At 39.7% G+C, this 17,472-nt stretch overlaps 1 protein-coding gene across 1 annotated transcript; it reads right to left on the bottom strand.

Annotated features, from left to right (window-relative positions):
• Positions 1-16,207: 16,207 nt before the first annotated feature.
• On the bottom strand, positions 16,208-17,472 carry LOC129049441 (steroid hormone receptor ERR1-like). The gene has a single exon (XM_054528804.2). The coding sequence runs from the start codon at positions 17,291-17,293 to the stop codon at positions 16,610-16,612; it is 684 nt and encodes a 227-aa protein (XP_054384779.1). The 5' UTR covers positions 17,294-17,472; the 3' UTR covers positions 16,208-16,609.

Genomic DNA, 17,472 nt, shown 5'->3' with positions numbered 1-17,472 from the left:
ATAGACTGGATTAAGAAAATGTGGCACATATACACCATGGAATACTATGCAGCCATAAAAAAGGATGAGTTCATGTCCTTTGTAGGGACATGGATGAAATTGGAAATCATCATTCTCAGTAAACTATCGCAAGGACAAAAAAACAAACACCGCATGTTCTCACTCATAGGTGGGAATTGAACAATGAGAACACATGGACACAGGAAGGGGAACATCACACTCTGGGGACTGTTGTGGGGTGGGGGGAGCAGGGAGGGATAGCATTAGGAGATATACCTAATGCTAAATGACGAGTTAATGGGTGCAGCACACCAGCATGGCACATGTATACATATGTAACTAACCTGCACACTGTGCACATGTACCCTAAAACTTAAAGTATAATAATAATAAAATAAAATAAATAAATAAATAAATAAAGGATGAGATAGGAAGCTCACTTGAGCCCAGGAATTCAAGGCTACAGTGAGCCAAGATCCTGCCACTGCATAGTCATATTAGTGTAAACAATGAATACAGATCTAACAAAAAATTGTGATGTATCTATATTGGAAGGATGAGGATAAGATATATACACTAGATGACATCTAAAATAGATAGAAGCATATAATTTAGAAATATAAAAAGTAAACTACATCTAAAAGATTAAAAGATGTTGACTCTGAGAACAGGCCTAATAGGTGATAAAAAGAACTGCTTCGTAAGCCTTGTGCTTTATATTATCACCTTTTATATTAAACCAAATGCTTACTATGATTTTTAAAGTCAAATTATTTTAAAAGAAGGCAAAGAGACAGACTGGGAAACATATTTCCAACACATGTAAGAGTTTAAGAATTAAAGCCCATAATATATTGAGTTCCTACAAACACAACTAACAAAGAGCCCAACAGAAACAGTCAAAGGATGTAAAAAGGTAAGTCACAGAGGAAGTACAAATAGCCAATAAACATATGAAAAGACGTGTAATCTGGTTATCAATCAGCGAAATGCAAAAGAAAACACCATTGATAATCAGTTTTTAATCAGAACATTTGAAAGATTAACAATATTCAGTATTAGTTAGACTGTGGAAAAACAGGATTTTTACATAACTGGTTGGAGTGGGTCAACTGGCTATCATTTCAGAAGATAATTTGTAAGTATTTATTGCAATTTAAAATACACCTATTCTTTGACCCTTCTAGGAATTGAAAGTATTCAAACATGTACTCAAGAACATGTGTAAAAGGATCTACTATAGCTCCATTATTCAAAAGGAAAATGGTAAAAAAAAATTATGGTCTGCGTTCATAACAATGGGACATATAGAACTGTGAAATAAATAAGGTCTATCTGTATGTACTGACAAGGAAATGCTTTCAAGACATACTGCTAAGTAATAAATATACATATATATATGCACACTGCAGGACAATATATGTATAGTAGGTTCCCACACAAGTCAAATAAAACAGCAGATAAATGTGTAACTGCCATTTAATGTGGATTGAGAGAACACATATCAAACTATCGAAAATGCTTATTTCAGAAAAAAAGAAGAGAAATGACAGGTAAAGTATAATTTTTTTACACCATTTGACTTTTTTGCAGGTAAACTTTCATTATTATGTAATTTAAAATATTTTTAATAAACCAAAGAAGCACAATACAGTAAAGAAAACATAAGAGACAGTGAAACATTAAATATAAGAAGGAAATTCTGTATGATGCACAATCAAATAAGGTGACAGGTTAATTTTGTCTAATTCTGCTTTAAATATTGAATAGACTTTAAAAATATGGTACAACAAATAAAGGGTGAATTGCAGTTAGTAGCAATGATCAATTCTTTCTGAGAAGGACATAGTAGAGCACTGAACCAAATTCAGTCATTTTCACTTTGAATTGTTGTTTTCCACTTCTATGTAGTATCAAAACTATTATTTCTTTTTCTGTCAGTACTTTAAGGCTCTTGTTCACAGGCCATAATCTCATCTAAAACAACAAACAGACCCTGCTACCTTTCAGTTAGCACCTACCTAATAATCTTTACACTTCCCCTAATTTTCTCCACACTATACTTGCTCAAATAACAGAGACCTTCTTTAGGGTTTTATGGTAATTTGAACTTATCTCACTGTTCTTCTTGCCTCATATTACAGCATATATTCCAGATATCATAGAGGATATGTAAGAAGTGAAAAGGTTTAAACCAACTAAAGAATAGAAACAAAAGTGTGATCAACATCCATCCTGACCTTCTTTTGCCACTGAAGCCTCTAAATTGAGAGTTACTCTAGGAAAGCATATCAAAAATAGCCTTAGACTAGCCATATGCAGAAGACTGAAATTGGACCCCCACCTTTGACCATATACAAAAATCAACTCAAGGTGGATTAAAGGCTTAAATGTGAAACCTAAAACTATAAAAACCCTAGAAGAAGATCTAGGAAATACCATTCTAGACAACAGCCCAGGCAAGGACTTCATGACAAAGTCAAAAAGCAACTGTAGGCCAGGCGCAGTGACTCACTCCTGTAATCCCAGCACTTTGGGAGGCTGAGGCGGGCAGATCACCTGAGATCAGGAGTTCAAGACCAGCCTGGCCAACATGGCAAAACCCCATCTCTATGAAAAATACAAAAAAATTAGCTGGGCATGCTGGCGGGCACCTGTATCCCAGCTACTTGGGAGGCTGAGGCAGGAGAATCACTTGAGGCTGGGAGGCAGAGGTTGCAGTGAGCTGAGATCACCCCACTGCACTCCCCTCCACAACAAGAGCAAAAACTCTGTCTCAAAAAACAAACAAAAAAAAGCAGCTGTAACAGAAATAAAAATTGACAAGTGTGATCTAATAAAACTAATGAGCTTCTGCACAACAAAAGAAATTTCAGTAGACAGACAACCTGCAGAATGAGAGAAAATATCTGCAAACTATGCATCCAACAAAGGTCTAATATCCAGAATCTATAACTCAAACAACTGAAGAAGCAAAAAATAATCAATACTATTAAAAAATGGGCAAAGGACATGAACAGACGCTTCTCAAAAAAAGACATACACATGGCCAGCAAACATATGAAAAATGCTCAATGTCATGAATCATCCGGGAAATGCAAATCAAAACCACAACGAGATACCACCTCACACCAGTCTGAATGACTATTATTAAAAAATCAAAAACAACAGATGTTGGTGAGGTTGCAGAGGAAGGGGAATGCTTATACACTGTTGGTGGAAATGTAAATTAGTTCAGCCACTGTGGAAAGCAGTCTGGAGATTTCTCAAAGAACTTAAAACAGGACTACCATTCCACCCAGCAATCCCATTACTGGGTATATGCCCACATGAATATAAATTATTCTATCATAAAGACACATGCATATGTATGTTCATTGCAGCACTATTCACAATAACAACAAAGACATGAAATCAACCTAGGTGCCCATGAGTGGTGGACTGGATAAAGAAAATGGGGGACATATACACCATGGAATACTATGCAGCGACAAAAATAATGAGAACATGGCCTTTGCTGCAACATGGATGGAGCTGGAGGCCATTATCCTAAGTGAATTAATGCAGAAACAGAAAACCAAATACTGCATTCCTCACTTATAAGTGGGAGCTAAACACCAAGTACATACAGGCACAAAGAAGGGAACAACAGGCACAAAGAAGGGAACAACAGACACTGGGGCTGGAGGGTGGAGGGTGGAGGGTGGAGGAGAATGAATATTGGGAAACTACCTATCAGGTATTATGCTGATTACCTGGGTGACAAAATTATCTGTACACCAAACCCCCATGACACTCAAGTTACCCATGTAACAAACTTGCACATGTACCCCTGAACCTAAAAGTTGGAAATTAAAAAAAAAAAGGAGGAAAACAAAAATTAGAGACACAAATAAATGAGAGTTTTAAAAAGAAGACATAAATTAAAAAGTGAAAATTTAGCTATTTGAAAAAAAATAATTTCCAATTCCCTAACAACATATGATGTTTTCATATGCCATCCTTATATGTTCTTTGGTAAGGTAACTGAACAGATAGTTTACCATTTTATTTTTATTTATTTTTATTTTTATTTTATTTATTTTTTTTTTTTTTGAGACGAAGTCTCGCTCTGTCACCCAGGCTGGAGTGTGCGGCACAATCTCAGTCAATGCAAACTCCGCCTCCCAGGTTCAAGCGATTCTCCTGCCTTAGCCTCCCATGTAGCTGGGATTACAGACATGTGACACTCTGCCCAGCTAATTTTTGTGTTTTTAGTAGAGATGGGGTTTCACCATGTTGGCCAGGCTGGTCTCAAACTCCTGACCTCAGGTGATCCGCCCACCTCGGGCTTCCAAAGTGCTGGGATTACAGGCATGAGCCACCATACTAGCCCATTTTATTTTATTTTATTTTATTGAGACAGTCTTGCTCCATCACCCAGGCTGGAGTGCAGTGACAAGATCTCAGCTCACTGCAACCTCCCTGTCCTCAGTTCAAGATATTCTTGTGCCTCAGCCTCCTCAGTAGCTGGAATTACAAGAGTGTACAACCACGCCTGGCTAATTTTTGTATTTTTAGCGGAGACAGGGTTTCACTGTGTTGGCCAGGCTGGTCTTAAACTCCTAACCTCAAGTGATCTGCCTGCCTCAGCCTCCCAAAGGGTTGGGATTATAAGTGTGAGCCACTGCACCCAGCCATATTTTGCCATTTTATAATGGGGTTTTTCATTTCTCATTGTTGAGTTTTAAGATTTTTTTATTTATTTATTTATTTATTTATTTATTTATTTATTTATTTATTTTGAGACAGAGTTTCACTCTTGTTGCCCAGGCTGGAGTGCAATGGCACAATCTTGGCTCACTGCAACCTCCACCTCCCGGGTTCAAGCGATTCTCTTGCCTTAACCTCCCAAGTAGCTAGGATTACAGGTGTCCACCACCATGCCTGGCTAATTTTTATACTTTTAGTAGAGACGAGGTTTCACTGTGTTGATAGGCTAGTCTTGAACTCCTGACCTCAGGTGATCCACCTGCCTTGGCCTCCCAAAGTGCTGCAATTACAGGCGTGAGCCACCACACCTGGCCAATAATTTTTAATATGTATTTTGTATACCTGTCCTTTATCACAGATATGTCTTTTGCAAATATTTTCTTCTACTCTGTGGCTTGTCTTTTTATTTTTATTTATTTATTTATTTATTTATTTATTTATTTATTTATTTTTGAGACAGAGTTTCACTCTTGTTGCCCAGGCTGGAGTGCAATGGCGTGATCTCAGCTCACCACAACCTCCACCTCCCAGGTTCAAGCAATTCTCCTGCCTCAGCCTCCCAAGTAGCTGGGATTACAGGCATGCACCACCACGCCTGGCTAATTTTGTATTTTTAGTAGAGATGGGGTTTCTCCATGTTGAGGCTGGTCTCGAACTCCTGACCTCAGGTGATCCACCCGCCTCAGCCTCCCAAAGTGCTGGGATTACAGGCATGAGTCACCGCGCCCGGCATCTTTTTATTTTTTAACAGTATCTCTCACAGTGCAGACGTCTTATTTTAAATATAGTTCAACTTACCACTTTCTTCTTTCATGGATCATGCTTTTATGTTGTATTAAAGAAGCCCCCCCCACAAATCTCCCCTCCCCCATAAAAACCAGCCTTAGAAACACTCTGTTACTGGGTAGGCATAAATGTGATTAAATTTAGTTAAAATCAAAGTAGAAGCTAAAATAAAAACGATGTCATTAACAATCCAACGTATAAAACTAGTACCAAATCTAAGTAAGAACAATTCCACCTAATAGTTCTTGTAAATCTCTATGCAGGCAAAGCACAAGAGAAGGGACTAACAAGTTCTTAAAATAGAAACAAAAAGCTATTCTAAATTGGAAAAATAATTTATACACATTAAGTGGCAAAACAATAAACCTTAATTTTTATATAATGGAAAAACACCATAGTGCACATTAAATTGTAAATACATGACGTCATTTTGTCATTTTCAATATTATGTTCCAACACTGACCCAGTGAGCTACTAAAAACAAAACAAAACATCTTTCCCCAAAAACATCCAAGTAAATCTTCATAAAGCTAAATATTAGTAGGGAAAGAAATGTATTTCAGTAATCTCAACATTTAAATATAAGAAATATAAAAGAAAGTTATTGAATTGTTGAGGCTCCGGGTTACAATGCCAGTTTCTCAAAGTACAAGTTTCTAAGTGTGTACCCAGGGCAGTGATCAAAGTGAGAGTTTCCACAGTCCTTTCCTGTTTTTACTTCAGATAACAATTGCCTTAGGGAGCTGGAAACGAGTTACCCACCACCTCCTTTTCCAACCCTGAAATATCGATAATATGCACAGTGACATGTGGACAATTGTCACATTTATCTCCTCAACCTGACCAAAAAACCATGTTTCTCTCCTTTTTTAGAAATTAAATTATTCAGAAACCAGGTCAAATTTAAGATAAATTCTGTTGGAGTTTGATCACTCATGATTTTGATGCTCTTAAGTGTTTCACTGCTGATGACAATATACCACGAGTTCGTGCTTTCCTAGCACCCTGTTTGGTGGTTCCCAGATAATACATACTATCCTTGCTAATATTCTAAGATTTAAAATGTTCCAGTATAAAGTAAAATTTTGAAAAATAAAATGTTACAGTATACAACGGAAAATAGTTACAGAAGCAAACTCCCTCACAATGTTGTTGCTGTAGAAACAGGGATGATGATGGTGATGATGCTTTACTGGTTAACCTCACTTACTCCTCACACCAATCTCATATAATGAGTACTATTATTATTATTCCCATCATTTTAGAGATGAAGGAAGTGAGGCTTGGAGAGATCAATTCTGTAACTCACTCAGGATCTTGAACTTCTAACCACTATGCTTCACTGACTCTCCTGAGTAAAGTCACATTATTATACCTCAATACTGTTTTTTTTTCTTTCTTCCTTTTTTATTTATTTATTTATTTTTTTCTTGAGACGGAGTGTCACTCTGTTGCCCTGGCTGGAGTGCAATGGCGCAATCTTGGCTGCAACCTCTGCCTCCTGGGTTCAAGTGATTCTCCTGCCTCAGCCTCCCAAGTAACTACGATTACAGGCATGAGCCACCGTGCCCGGCCTAATACTGGGTTTTCAAATCAGGTTTTTAACCATGAGGACTTGGAACATCCAAGTTTCTTCAAATAATGAAATCCAAACATGTTGTAAGAGTAGACCAAATCTTTCCTTAATATCAGATATTATTTTACAGAAGAGGAAACTAAGGCCCAGGTGCTTAAATAATTTCCTCAAAGGCAAACGGCCAATAATGGACAGAGCTGGTACTCAGGTTGGTACAACTTAAAAAGGCGTTGGTCTTTTTACCTTACCCTGGTACCTTCCAGAACACAGAACCATACTTTAAGCAATACATACGTTATGTAATACATGAAACACAGTATGCTGTATTATTGCAGGTACAATGTGAATATACAGGCCGGGTATGGTGGTTCAGGCCTGTAATCCCAGCACTTTGGGAGGCCAAGGCAGGCGGATTACCTGAGGTCAGGAGTTTGAGACCAGCCTGGCCGACACTGCGAAACCCCGTCTCTACTAAAAATACAAAAATTAGCTGGGTGTGGTGATGCACACCTGTGATCCCAGCTACTCGGCTGGGGGATGAGAATTCCTTGAACCCGGGAGGCGGAGGTTGCAGTGAGCTGAGATCGCACCACTGCACTCCAGCCTGGGAGACAGAGAGAGAATCCGTCTCAAAAAACAAAAACAAAAATATGAATATACAAAATATTAAGAATTTGCTAAAAGAATCTGTAAGTCTCTAAAGTTTTCCTATAAAAAGCAACACTTTATATTAATTATATTATTTACATATAAGACTAAATATTTCTGATATTTAAGCTTCTGTTCCACCTATTAATCCAACAAATAAAAGATTATCAAAAATTAAGATGTTACAATGAAACCACAACATTATAAAGGTTAAAATATGGACTACATTTTCCTAAGATTTATTCAGTCTTTTCCAACTTCTAGCTAATCTTACCCTAAAAGTAAATCAATCTTTTCTAATTCAAAATACTTCTATAAATTCAATTAAAATGTTTAATTGATGACAACATGGGTATCATAAAAAATAAATAGCATAGTAATACTGTTTTCCTTTTGATTTAGGAAGAGGCAATATCTCCAAAAACTACCCAGTGAAGTAGATGCTATTCTGTTGCCAGTTCAAAGCATCTATATTATGCTGGCAAAGATTTCCAAAGCCTACTAATGTTTTTGCTTTGAGTGGCTCATACAAGTTCCCTGCACCTCATTATTGCAATGGTTTTATGACTAAAGGACACCAGCATGAGACTTTAGGAGTTGTAATGTTCTCCAAAATTGAAGTATAATCTCATACCCCTTATTTAATATATAGAAGATTCACCAAGTAATATCCTGTTGAGCAATTAGAAAACTGCAATCATTTGCAGTTCTCAGTCCTTTTATGTCATAGAAATTCATGACGCATTTTTGCCATATAGTTTTACTTCTTCATTTTCCTTATCAAGCATCTAAAAATAAGTGAAATTCTAACATCTTTTTAAAAAACCTTGTCAGATTTCTTTTAGGACACAATGAAGATATCTACAAAGTGTTTTGAAATTCATGTAAGTATCTACACTCTGAAAGTGAATATCTGGCAGAAATAATTTCAGTCAATAAATTTTATAACCCACTGAAATTAACACTTACCTGCTTCATTGTTAACTGGGGACTCCCACAGTTTCCCCTCTTTTGTCCACGGGATCAGCTCTTCAAACCCATTCTGAAGGGGTTGTTCATTGACTGTGGCTAACTGCTTAGCAAATTCCACATCCCAAAGTGAAGGTGATGTGTCTGTATAACAAAGACATTTTAAGTAAGAACAAGTCAATGTAAATATCTTTCTTAAAAAAGTTATAATCAATCCTGAATTGATCATGTATTTTTCAGACCTTGACAGTATATAGTAAAAACTTACTGAGAGATAACTGCAAAAATTATATTAAAAATTATAACTACAATAATGGCAAGCTTAACTTTTGTTTTACAACAATGCCAGATAATCACTGCCCCCTCTACTGGAAAGAAAAAAATAAATTTTGTTTCAGGGTATTTTTATGAATGTGAATGTTTTCTGTACAATATGTGACTCTGGTTTTTAAAGTCTAGCCTGTTTATTTTTAGTCTATCAAAATTAGTCACTAATGTACTACTGTTAACAACCAAAGAAGTTAAATTAACAGAATGATGATAAAACTGCCAATGAATATTGCGTACTTCCTCTGTGCTTAAATGCTTTTTATGCATTAGTGCATGTCATCCTCACAACCAACACTATGAGTAACGTATTAACATGTTGGCTAATTACCACCATCATATTACATGCTTCAATAACTTATTTACTTTTGAAACTTCAGATCATCTGTGGAGAATGAGCCATATTCCCACCAGTTACTGCTGCTGGGAACATAAAATGGTACAACCACCTTGGAAGACAGTTTGATGGCTTCTTAAAAAGTTAAAAATATATCTATTACTCAACATAGCCATTTCATTCCTGGATATTCACCCAAGAGATAATACATGTCCACACAAAGATTTGTACACAAACGTTAATGGCAGCTTTCTTTGTAATAGCCAAATGTGGGTTGTAATTTGGCAAACAACCCAAATGTCCACTAACAGGTGAATAGGTACAAAAATGTGATACATTCATACAATTGTATACTACTCAGTAATAAAATGTGTTACTAGTACATGTAACAGCATGGATGAATCTCAAATCATTATGCTGAGTGAAAGAAGCCAGATGCAAAGGAGTAGTACATACTGTGTGATTTCAGTTACATGCAATTCTAAAAGATACAAACTAATCTACTGTAACAGTAGATCAATGGTTGCCTGCATACTGTGTGTGTGTGTGTGTGTGTGTGTGTGTGTGTATTGCAAATGGACACAAGGAAACTTTGGAGGGTCATGAAAATGTTCAAAATTACAACTGGCAGTTTCATAGGTGTATATATTTGTCAAAACTAGTCAAGTTATATACTTTAAATATGTGCAGTTTATTGCACACAAATTATACCTTAATAAAGTTGTGAAAAGAAAATGAACAACAATATCTATCCCTTGGCTACCTTTTTCCCTACATTTTTACTCTTTAGTTATTTTTACCAACATTTTTTATCTTTCTTATTTTTTTATGTGTGATCTTGCTTTTTAAAATAAATGAGGATCGGCCAGGTGCAGTGGCTCATGCCTGTAATCCGAGCACTTTGGGAGGCCGAGGCGGGTGGATCATGAGGTCAGAAGATCGAGACCATCCTGGCTAATGCAGTGAAACCTCGTCTCTACTAAAAATACGAAAAATTAGCCGGGTGTGGTGGCGGGTGCCTGTAGTCCCAGCTACTCAGGAGGCTGAGGCAGGAGAATGGCGTGAACCTGGGAGGCAGAGCTTTCAGTGAGCCGACATCGTGCCACTGCACTCCAGCCTGGGCGACAGAGCGAGACTCCATCTCAAAAAGTAAAAAAATTTAAAAAAAAAAAAGAAAAAATAAAATAAAATAAATGAGGATCGTATGGTTTGGTAATCTACTTTTTTTCACTGAATGCTTGCATCAGTATCTCATTTTATATATATATATATATCTCATTTTATATCTCATTTTATATATATATAAAATGTAGGGGATGTATCACAATCCCCTACAGTTGAATATTTTCATCATTTATATATTTTCTCTTTTAAATACTATAATGACAAATACTCTTGTAGTTACACTTTTGTGCATATCTATATTTCCTTAGAACAAATTCCTAGAAACACGATTTCTGGGTTAGAGGCATAGATTGCATATGATCTATCCTCCAGCTTACCTCTTTACTCACTCTTGCCAAGCCCACTAAAGCATATCAACAAGTAGCTCATTTACTCTTCTGTGTAAGCCTTATTTTTTCTGTTTTGCTTTTTCTGAATCTGTTTCTGAGCCTTTATGTGCAGAAATGTGTCTAACCACACTGCTAGATATTAAGTATTTTGGCCTAGATCATCTGATACTGGGAAACAATCAGTTGTTAGCCTTAGCTAGCCACATTTACAGAGCAATCACACCACTAAAAAAACTTAATTGTCTCAGTTATCTTTTACTTGGTGGTCACTGATTGACCTATGTCTTTTCCACCATCATTAGGATCATCACTATATTTTTACACTTGCTAATAGTTGCAAGCGTTTATTAAATATGTACTATGTTCCAGGCACCTCAAGCATTTATTAAATATGTACTATGTTCCAGGCACCATGCCTGACGCTTTCTCACATTACCTCATTTAATCCTTGAGATGTATGTACTAGCCCTCATTTTATAGGTGGGGAAAGGTTAGTGTGGCAGAATCTGAATTTGAATCCAGTTCTACACAACACCAACACTCTTTCTGTTAAGCTATATTGCCTGTCAACTCTAGGATAACCAGTAGGCCCTATGACTATATCCTCTGTAGCAGTGGTAAGAACTTAGTGTGGAAAAAGACGTGGGAATCATGGAACAGAATAACTCATTCAATTGGTCAATAAAAAAAAAATTACTGAATGCCAACTATATTTCCAGCATTATGTGAGGTGGTGGGAAAACAACAGTGAACAATTGCTAAATTTACGTTTCCACATTTTGCTATTCTTGTACTTAACTGGGAACAAAAATCATTCTTTAGACTTATGCAAAGGTAGCATATTCAAACAGTACCTTCATTAGAGTAAATTATTACATAAATTTGTGTGCTATTTTCCTCACTAGAGTATAATCATCTGATACTGTTTGACAGAATACATAAAACTTCAATGCTTCCTTGCCAACTAACTTCAGTTTTAGAAATAAGATTTTTTTATTTTAAAAAGTAAGCTGGCTCCTTCAAGAATCTCAAGAATCTTCAAGTGTCTCTATTGGCTGGACAATAGCAGCCGCCCTGCCCTGACAACAACAAATTTCTTTCTTTCTTTCTGTCTTTTTTGAGATGGAGTTTTGCTCATTGCCCAGGCTGGAGTGTAATGGTGCAACTTTGGCTCATTGCAACTTCCACCTCCTGGGTTCAAGTGATTCTCCTGCCTCAGCCTCCAGAGTAGCTGGGATTACAGGTGGCCGCCACCATGCCCAGCCAATTTTTGTATTTTTAATAGAGATGGGGTTTCACCATGTTGGCCAGGCTGGTCTTGAACTCCTGACCTCAGGTGATCCACCCACCTCGGCCTCCCAAAGTGCTGAGATTATAGGCATGAGCCATGCGCCCGGCTAACAAATTCCTTTCCGAAGCACACTTAACCATTTGAGCTGGGGAGAGGCGAGTCATTGTCCCTATGCATTTTGCACTTCCTTTTTATCATACACAAGAGAATGCAGTTTTCGCAATACAAGAAGGGGGTTGTTTTTTTAGCTTTACTTTCAGTTCAAATGAACAAACACTGAATTAACTTCTTTCCTCTATAGGTGTATATTTTATAGTACAATTTGTTCAAAAAAAGAATTTACGATTTAAGATAACTAGTTTCTATGATCTGTAAGCCACATGAGTAGGTGCTACATGAGTGAGATATAGCCCCTAATAGTATATTAAATAGGGGGAAAATCAAAAGTTTGTATAAGTAACTGGTAGAAAGATTAAATGAGCCCTTAGACGCCAGCCTAGAACTTATCTATCATGTACAACATTCTTTTCCCCCCCACTTTGAGTTGGAATCTCACTCTGTTGCTTAGGATGGAGTGTTATGGCATAATCGTGGCTCACTGCAGCCTCAAATTCTGGGCTCCAGTGATCCTGCCACCTCAACCTCCCAAGTCGCTAGGATTACAGGCATGTACCACCATGCCTGGATAATTTTTTTCTATTTTTTAGAGAAAGGGGCTCACTATGTTGCCCAGGCTAGTCTTGAACTCCTAGTCGCAAGCCATCCTGTTATCTCAGCCTCCCAAGTCCATATACAACATTATTCTACCAAGATCCAAAAAACTTACTTCTATTCTTTAGAAATGCTCATCACTTATATGCTGGAGACCATTTGTATTGAGTTTCTTCATTGATTTTACTAGTAAACCAAATTTAATGTCAAGCAAGAGGACACTCTTATTTCTCTTTTAGACTTAAAATGGCAAATTACTTACCCAAAGAAAGCACTACAAGTCTGTTAAATATATTCCTTGAATGTTCTTCCCATCTTCTGAACAATCACTAAGTCACTTCAGTAAGTTTTTTAATAAATGCTATCTCCTCTTCTAGGCAGTAAGCTGCCTAAGGGCAGGAACCAGTATATCTTTATGTAATAGCATAGAGATACACTGTAAATGGTAGTTGATTATTAATGTTCTAACCCAAATTAGTAGCTAATCTGAACCTCTGGATTCGGTAATTGGTAGTACTTACCTCCCACTGTCTCACAGAATGCAACATTTCATGGGGGAAACCTGACCAAAACTAGCAATATCGACAACTGTAGTGTGATGTGTCCCCCACCAGGTTACTTAAGAGTGTATGTGTGTTGCTTGGATCCTGAAGGCTGGGCAGGGAGCCAAGGCCCTGGTGCCCAGCTGAGGAGCAGGGATCCCTGAGAACCCAAACATCCCAGGGCATACCTGAGAACATGTCAAAGAAAACACTGTCATCATGCACACAGAGTAGGCAAACAGTCAGAACATTAGCTGAAAGGCAGCTTAGAGATGGGAGGCAGGGTGACTCTAGAGCTGCTCAGGAATGTCCAGTATGTAAGTCCTAGTAAACTCATACATTCATCAAGCTGGACTTGCCCAAATTATTCTTTGGTCTCTCGACGCCTTCCCAGTTTGGGGGGATGTTACAGTCCCAACCACCACATTCGTAAGCAGGATCCAGGCCAATGACAGGCTGGAATATTAAAATATTCAACTATTATACCGTCAGAACACTAAGGAAGGACATCTTGGAAAGATGGAATGTTTCTCCACCTGAGAAATAGTGTTATTCTTTCTTTTTTCAAGTTTAATTTTTAATTTATTAGAACCCAGTAAATGATGATTTTTAAAAGCAGAGTTTCTACCAAATTAACACTTAATTCAGGGCAAAAATACACTTAAAAAACCTAAATCTTAAGGCAGAAGTAAAACACTATAAAAACAGTGTGTCTAATACAGACTGTAAAATGTCAGATTTTTAAGAGATTCACATAGTATTTTATAGCACTAAAATATTAATACAGTCAGAAATATTTTCAGTTGGTCCAAGATTTCTGTTTATAAAATGTCTAGACTGCTAATTGAAGAAGTGTTGCTGTATAAGTAATAGCTACAATCCAACCAACCAAGTGACTGTTTTTATGACAAAAGAACTAGGGTAGGTAACTACATGGTTTCTATTTGTAAAGCTTCTGCAGTATTAAATATAAAGTATTACTAAGGGCATTTTTTGATTCATCTCCCTACCCTAATGCCCCCAGAATGTACACCACTTCCCTTTCACTCTATTTTAAAATTCTGTGAGCCGCCATACCTATTCACTGTGGGCCTGACCCTATAAAGGCATGAATTGTTTACTTTCATATGGTGGGAGAACAATTTTGGTAAACTACTACGTCTTTTTCTAGTCATTGAGCAATTTCAAACAGAAGTCTTAAGAATTGTTGCACCACGACAAGTGAACAACCTGTTTCTTTACCACTATTAAGTTTGAATTTTGTCTGGAATCTGTTAGAGTTGTCGATAGTGCTAATTTTGGTCAGGTTTCTCCCATGAAATATTGCATTCTGTGAGACAGTGGGAAAACACGTTTCGTGTTTATGTGCAATTAACAGTAGCCCTTCTGAAAAACAGGGTTAACATTCTTACATTTCCCCTTGTGATCAAAACCTTTTGTTTTTAGGGAGCAGGATAAGATTTAAAAGTGCTTTAAATCAGAAAACAAGAATTAGCTAGCTTACACATTCCCACTGAATAGTGTCAAAAAAGATAAACGCATTTAAAATAAGTTGTCAGTCCAACAAATATAAGCTTGATGGGTTCTTAACTAACATATTAAGTAATTACAAAGATTCATTTTTTTTACAAACTTTTAAGCTATTTTAATAAAATGGCTAAAGACCTCACTATACTTCTATTTATCTGTGCATTAATAAAAACCTGTTAAAATTCCTTATTTCGTACTTCTGAAAAAGTCTAGTCAAATAAGATCACTAAAATTACCAGAAAAGCTTTGAAATACTGATTGCAGATTCATTTCAAAGTAGATTTAATGCCTTTCAGGATCTGGTGTTTAAATCATGAATGTCTTCACCGACTTCAACTCTGAAAATATAAAAATTTTAGTCAGTGCTGGCTATAGTTAAACAATACTGGTATTACTTGAAAAAATAAAAATAAAAAATATATTGTCAATTATGCATTCCACAGTTATTTTTTTTTTGAGCTTGATAGTATATATATTTTTTCTCATTAAAGGTTCAAAACCAAAAGCGGTTTCTCTTTGCAGCAAATATACATTAAAATAGAGTCTCTGTACAGCCAAGGGCTCTGGGCTCTGGCTTGCCCCATGTCCCTGCACCTCCCTGGCCAAACCCAAAAATATAGTGTTACTGCTCTGCAGGGCATAGAGGCAGTGCTCTCCTACCCCCGAGGAGGCTGGGTGGGAGCTGATGGGGAAGCCCTGGCCACCCCAGGGGTCCAGGAGCTGGAGCCTGCTTGGAGTTATTGCTTCAAAGGGGGGCACTAATGCCCAATGCAAATGATGAGAGGAGGAGCAAAGGGGGCATGGGCCTTTGCTCTCCAAGTCCCACTCTGCTCTGAAGAGGGGGTAGGATTAAGCAGCAGCAAAAGCATCACCCACTGGGAGACTGTGGCCTGCATCTCCTTCCCTCCCTGAGATAGGTTTCTGCCTCCCACACATCCCCTGCAGCCCCCTATGGCTTCCGCAAGGCCCCCTACACTCTGGGGGCATGCTATGGCTTGCAAGGGGCAGCACTGTGCCCAGAGCCTGGACACACGTTCCCAGCTTCTGACACCCCCTAGGAGGGGGGAGGGGAGGGTATGAGGCCTGCTCCCAGGGGCTGATGGCATTGCCCTGGCCCTGCCAGCAGGCTGTGGCACTGCCCAGACCCCAAATCCGCCCCAGCCCTTGGGGCTGACCCCATGCTAGGCAGGTCCTGCCAGAACCCCCACCAGTCCCACCCCTTGCCTCAGTCCATCATGGCCTCGAGCATCTCCAAGAACAGCTTGTGCATGGGCACCTTGCCCTCCAGCTTCACCCCATAGAAATGGGCCAGCACTTTGCCCGCTGTCTGGCGGAGGAGCGGTAGCGTGAGCAGCAGCCTCCTGGTCGCCGCCGCTCAGTACCCCCTCCGGTGCCAGCCCAGCCGGCTTCGTACTCCAGCAGGGCCTCGTGCGGAGCTTCTGGCAGCTGCTCCACAGCCTCGGCATCTTCGATGTGCACAGAGTCTGAATCGGCAAGGACCAGGGCCTTCAGTAGAACGTACTCCCCTCGCTCCAGCCGCAGGGCCTGCAGCCGCCGCACCAGTTGCAGCAGGGCAAACCCCCGTTCCCCTAGGCCAGCTGCCCGTGCCCCCTCTTCATCCAGGACTCAGTCCTCAGCGAAGGCCAGCTCATCCTGCAGTGGCAGTGAGCGCTGGGCCACGCCCGGCACCAGCACCTCCATCCACACGCTCTGCAGTACTGACATCTGGTCAGACAGCGACAGCGATGAGAAGCCTGGGATGCTCTTGGCCCAGCTGATGGTGACCACGATCTCTCGGTCAAAGAGGTCACAGAGGGTAGCCACGGATGGAAGGTGCCCATCAGGGCCCACGAGGTCGGGCATGGCATAGAGCTTCTCAGGCTCAACCACCAGCAGACGAGACACCAGTGCATTCACTGGGCCTGTCTTCCGGGGGCCTCCAGCGACTGCCAGGGGCCCAGCAGGGAAGGGGCACGGGAAGGGCAGCGGGTCCACCTCTGGCGCCGCTTGTACTTCTGCCGCGCACCCTGGGCGCAGTCCAGGCGCATCCCCGCAGGCACTTGGTGAAGCGGCAGGCCTGACAGGCCTTGCGTCTCCGCTTGGTGATCTCACACTCGTTGGAGGCCGGACAGCTGTACTTGATGCTCCCCTGGATGGTCCTCTTGAAGAAGGCTTTGCAGTCCTCACAGGATGACACACCGTAGTGGTAGCCGGAGGCCACATCCCCACAGACCAGGCAGAGGCGCTTGGGCAGGGAGCTGAGCACCAGCTTCCCACCGCCCTGCTCGCCAGGCCCAGCCCCCTCCCCATCCTCCTCTTCCTTGTGGCCTGGGAGGCAGTGGGTGGGAGCTGGACCAGGGGCCAGGGCCACAGGAGGCTCGGGTCTCCGTCTCCGAGGAACCCTCTGGACTGTCAGGCCTGGCCGGCTCTGCCATGACGTACAGAGGCTCAATGCCCAAAACCTGGCTGGACATGGCGCTGGTCACCTG

This window comes from Pongo abelii, chromosome 14 (assembly GCF_028885655.2).
Source record: "Pongo abelii isolate AG06213 chromosome 14, NHGRI_mPonAbe1-v2.0_pri, whole genome shotgun sequence".
NCBI classification, from domain to species: domain Eukaryota; kingdom Metazoa; phylum Chordata; class Mammalia; order Primates; family Hominidae; genus Pongo; species Pongo abelii.
Note: the sequence above shows the minus strand (reverse complement) of the source record. Positions and strands in the feature narration are given on the sequence as shown.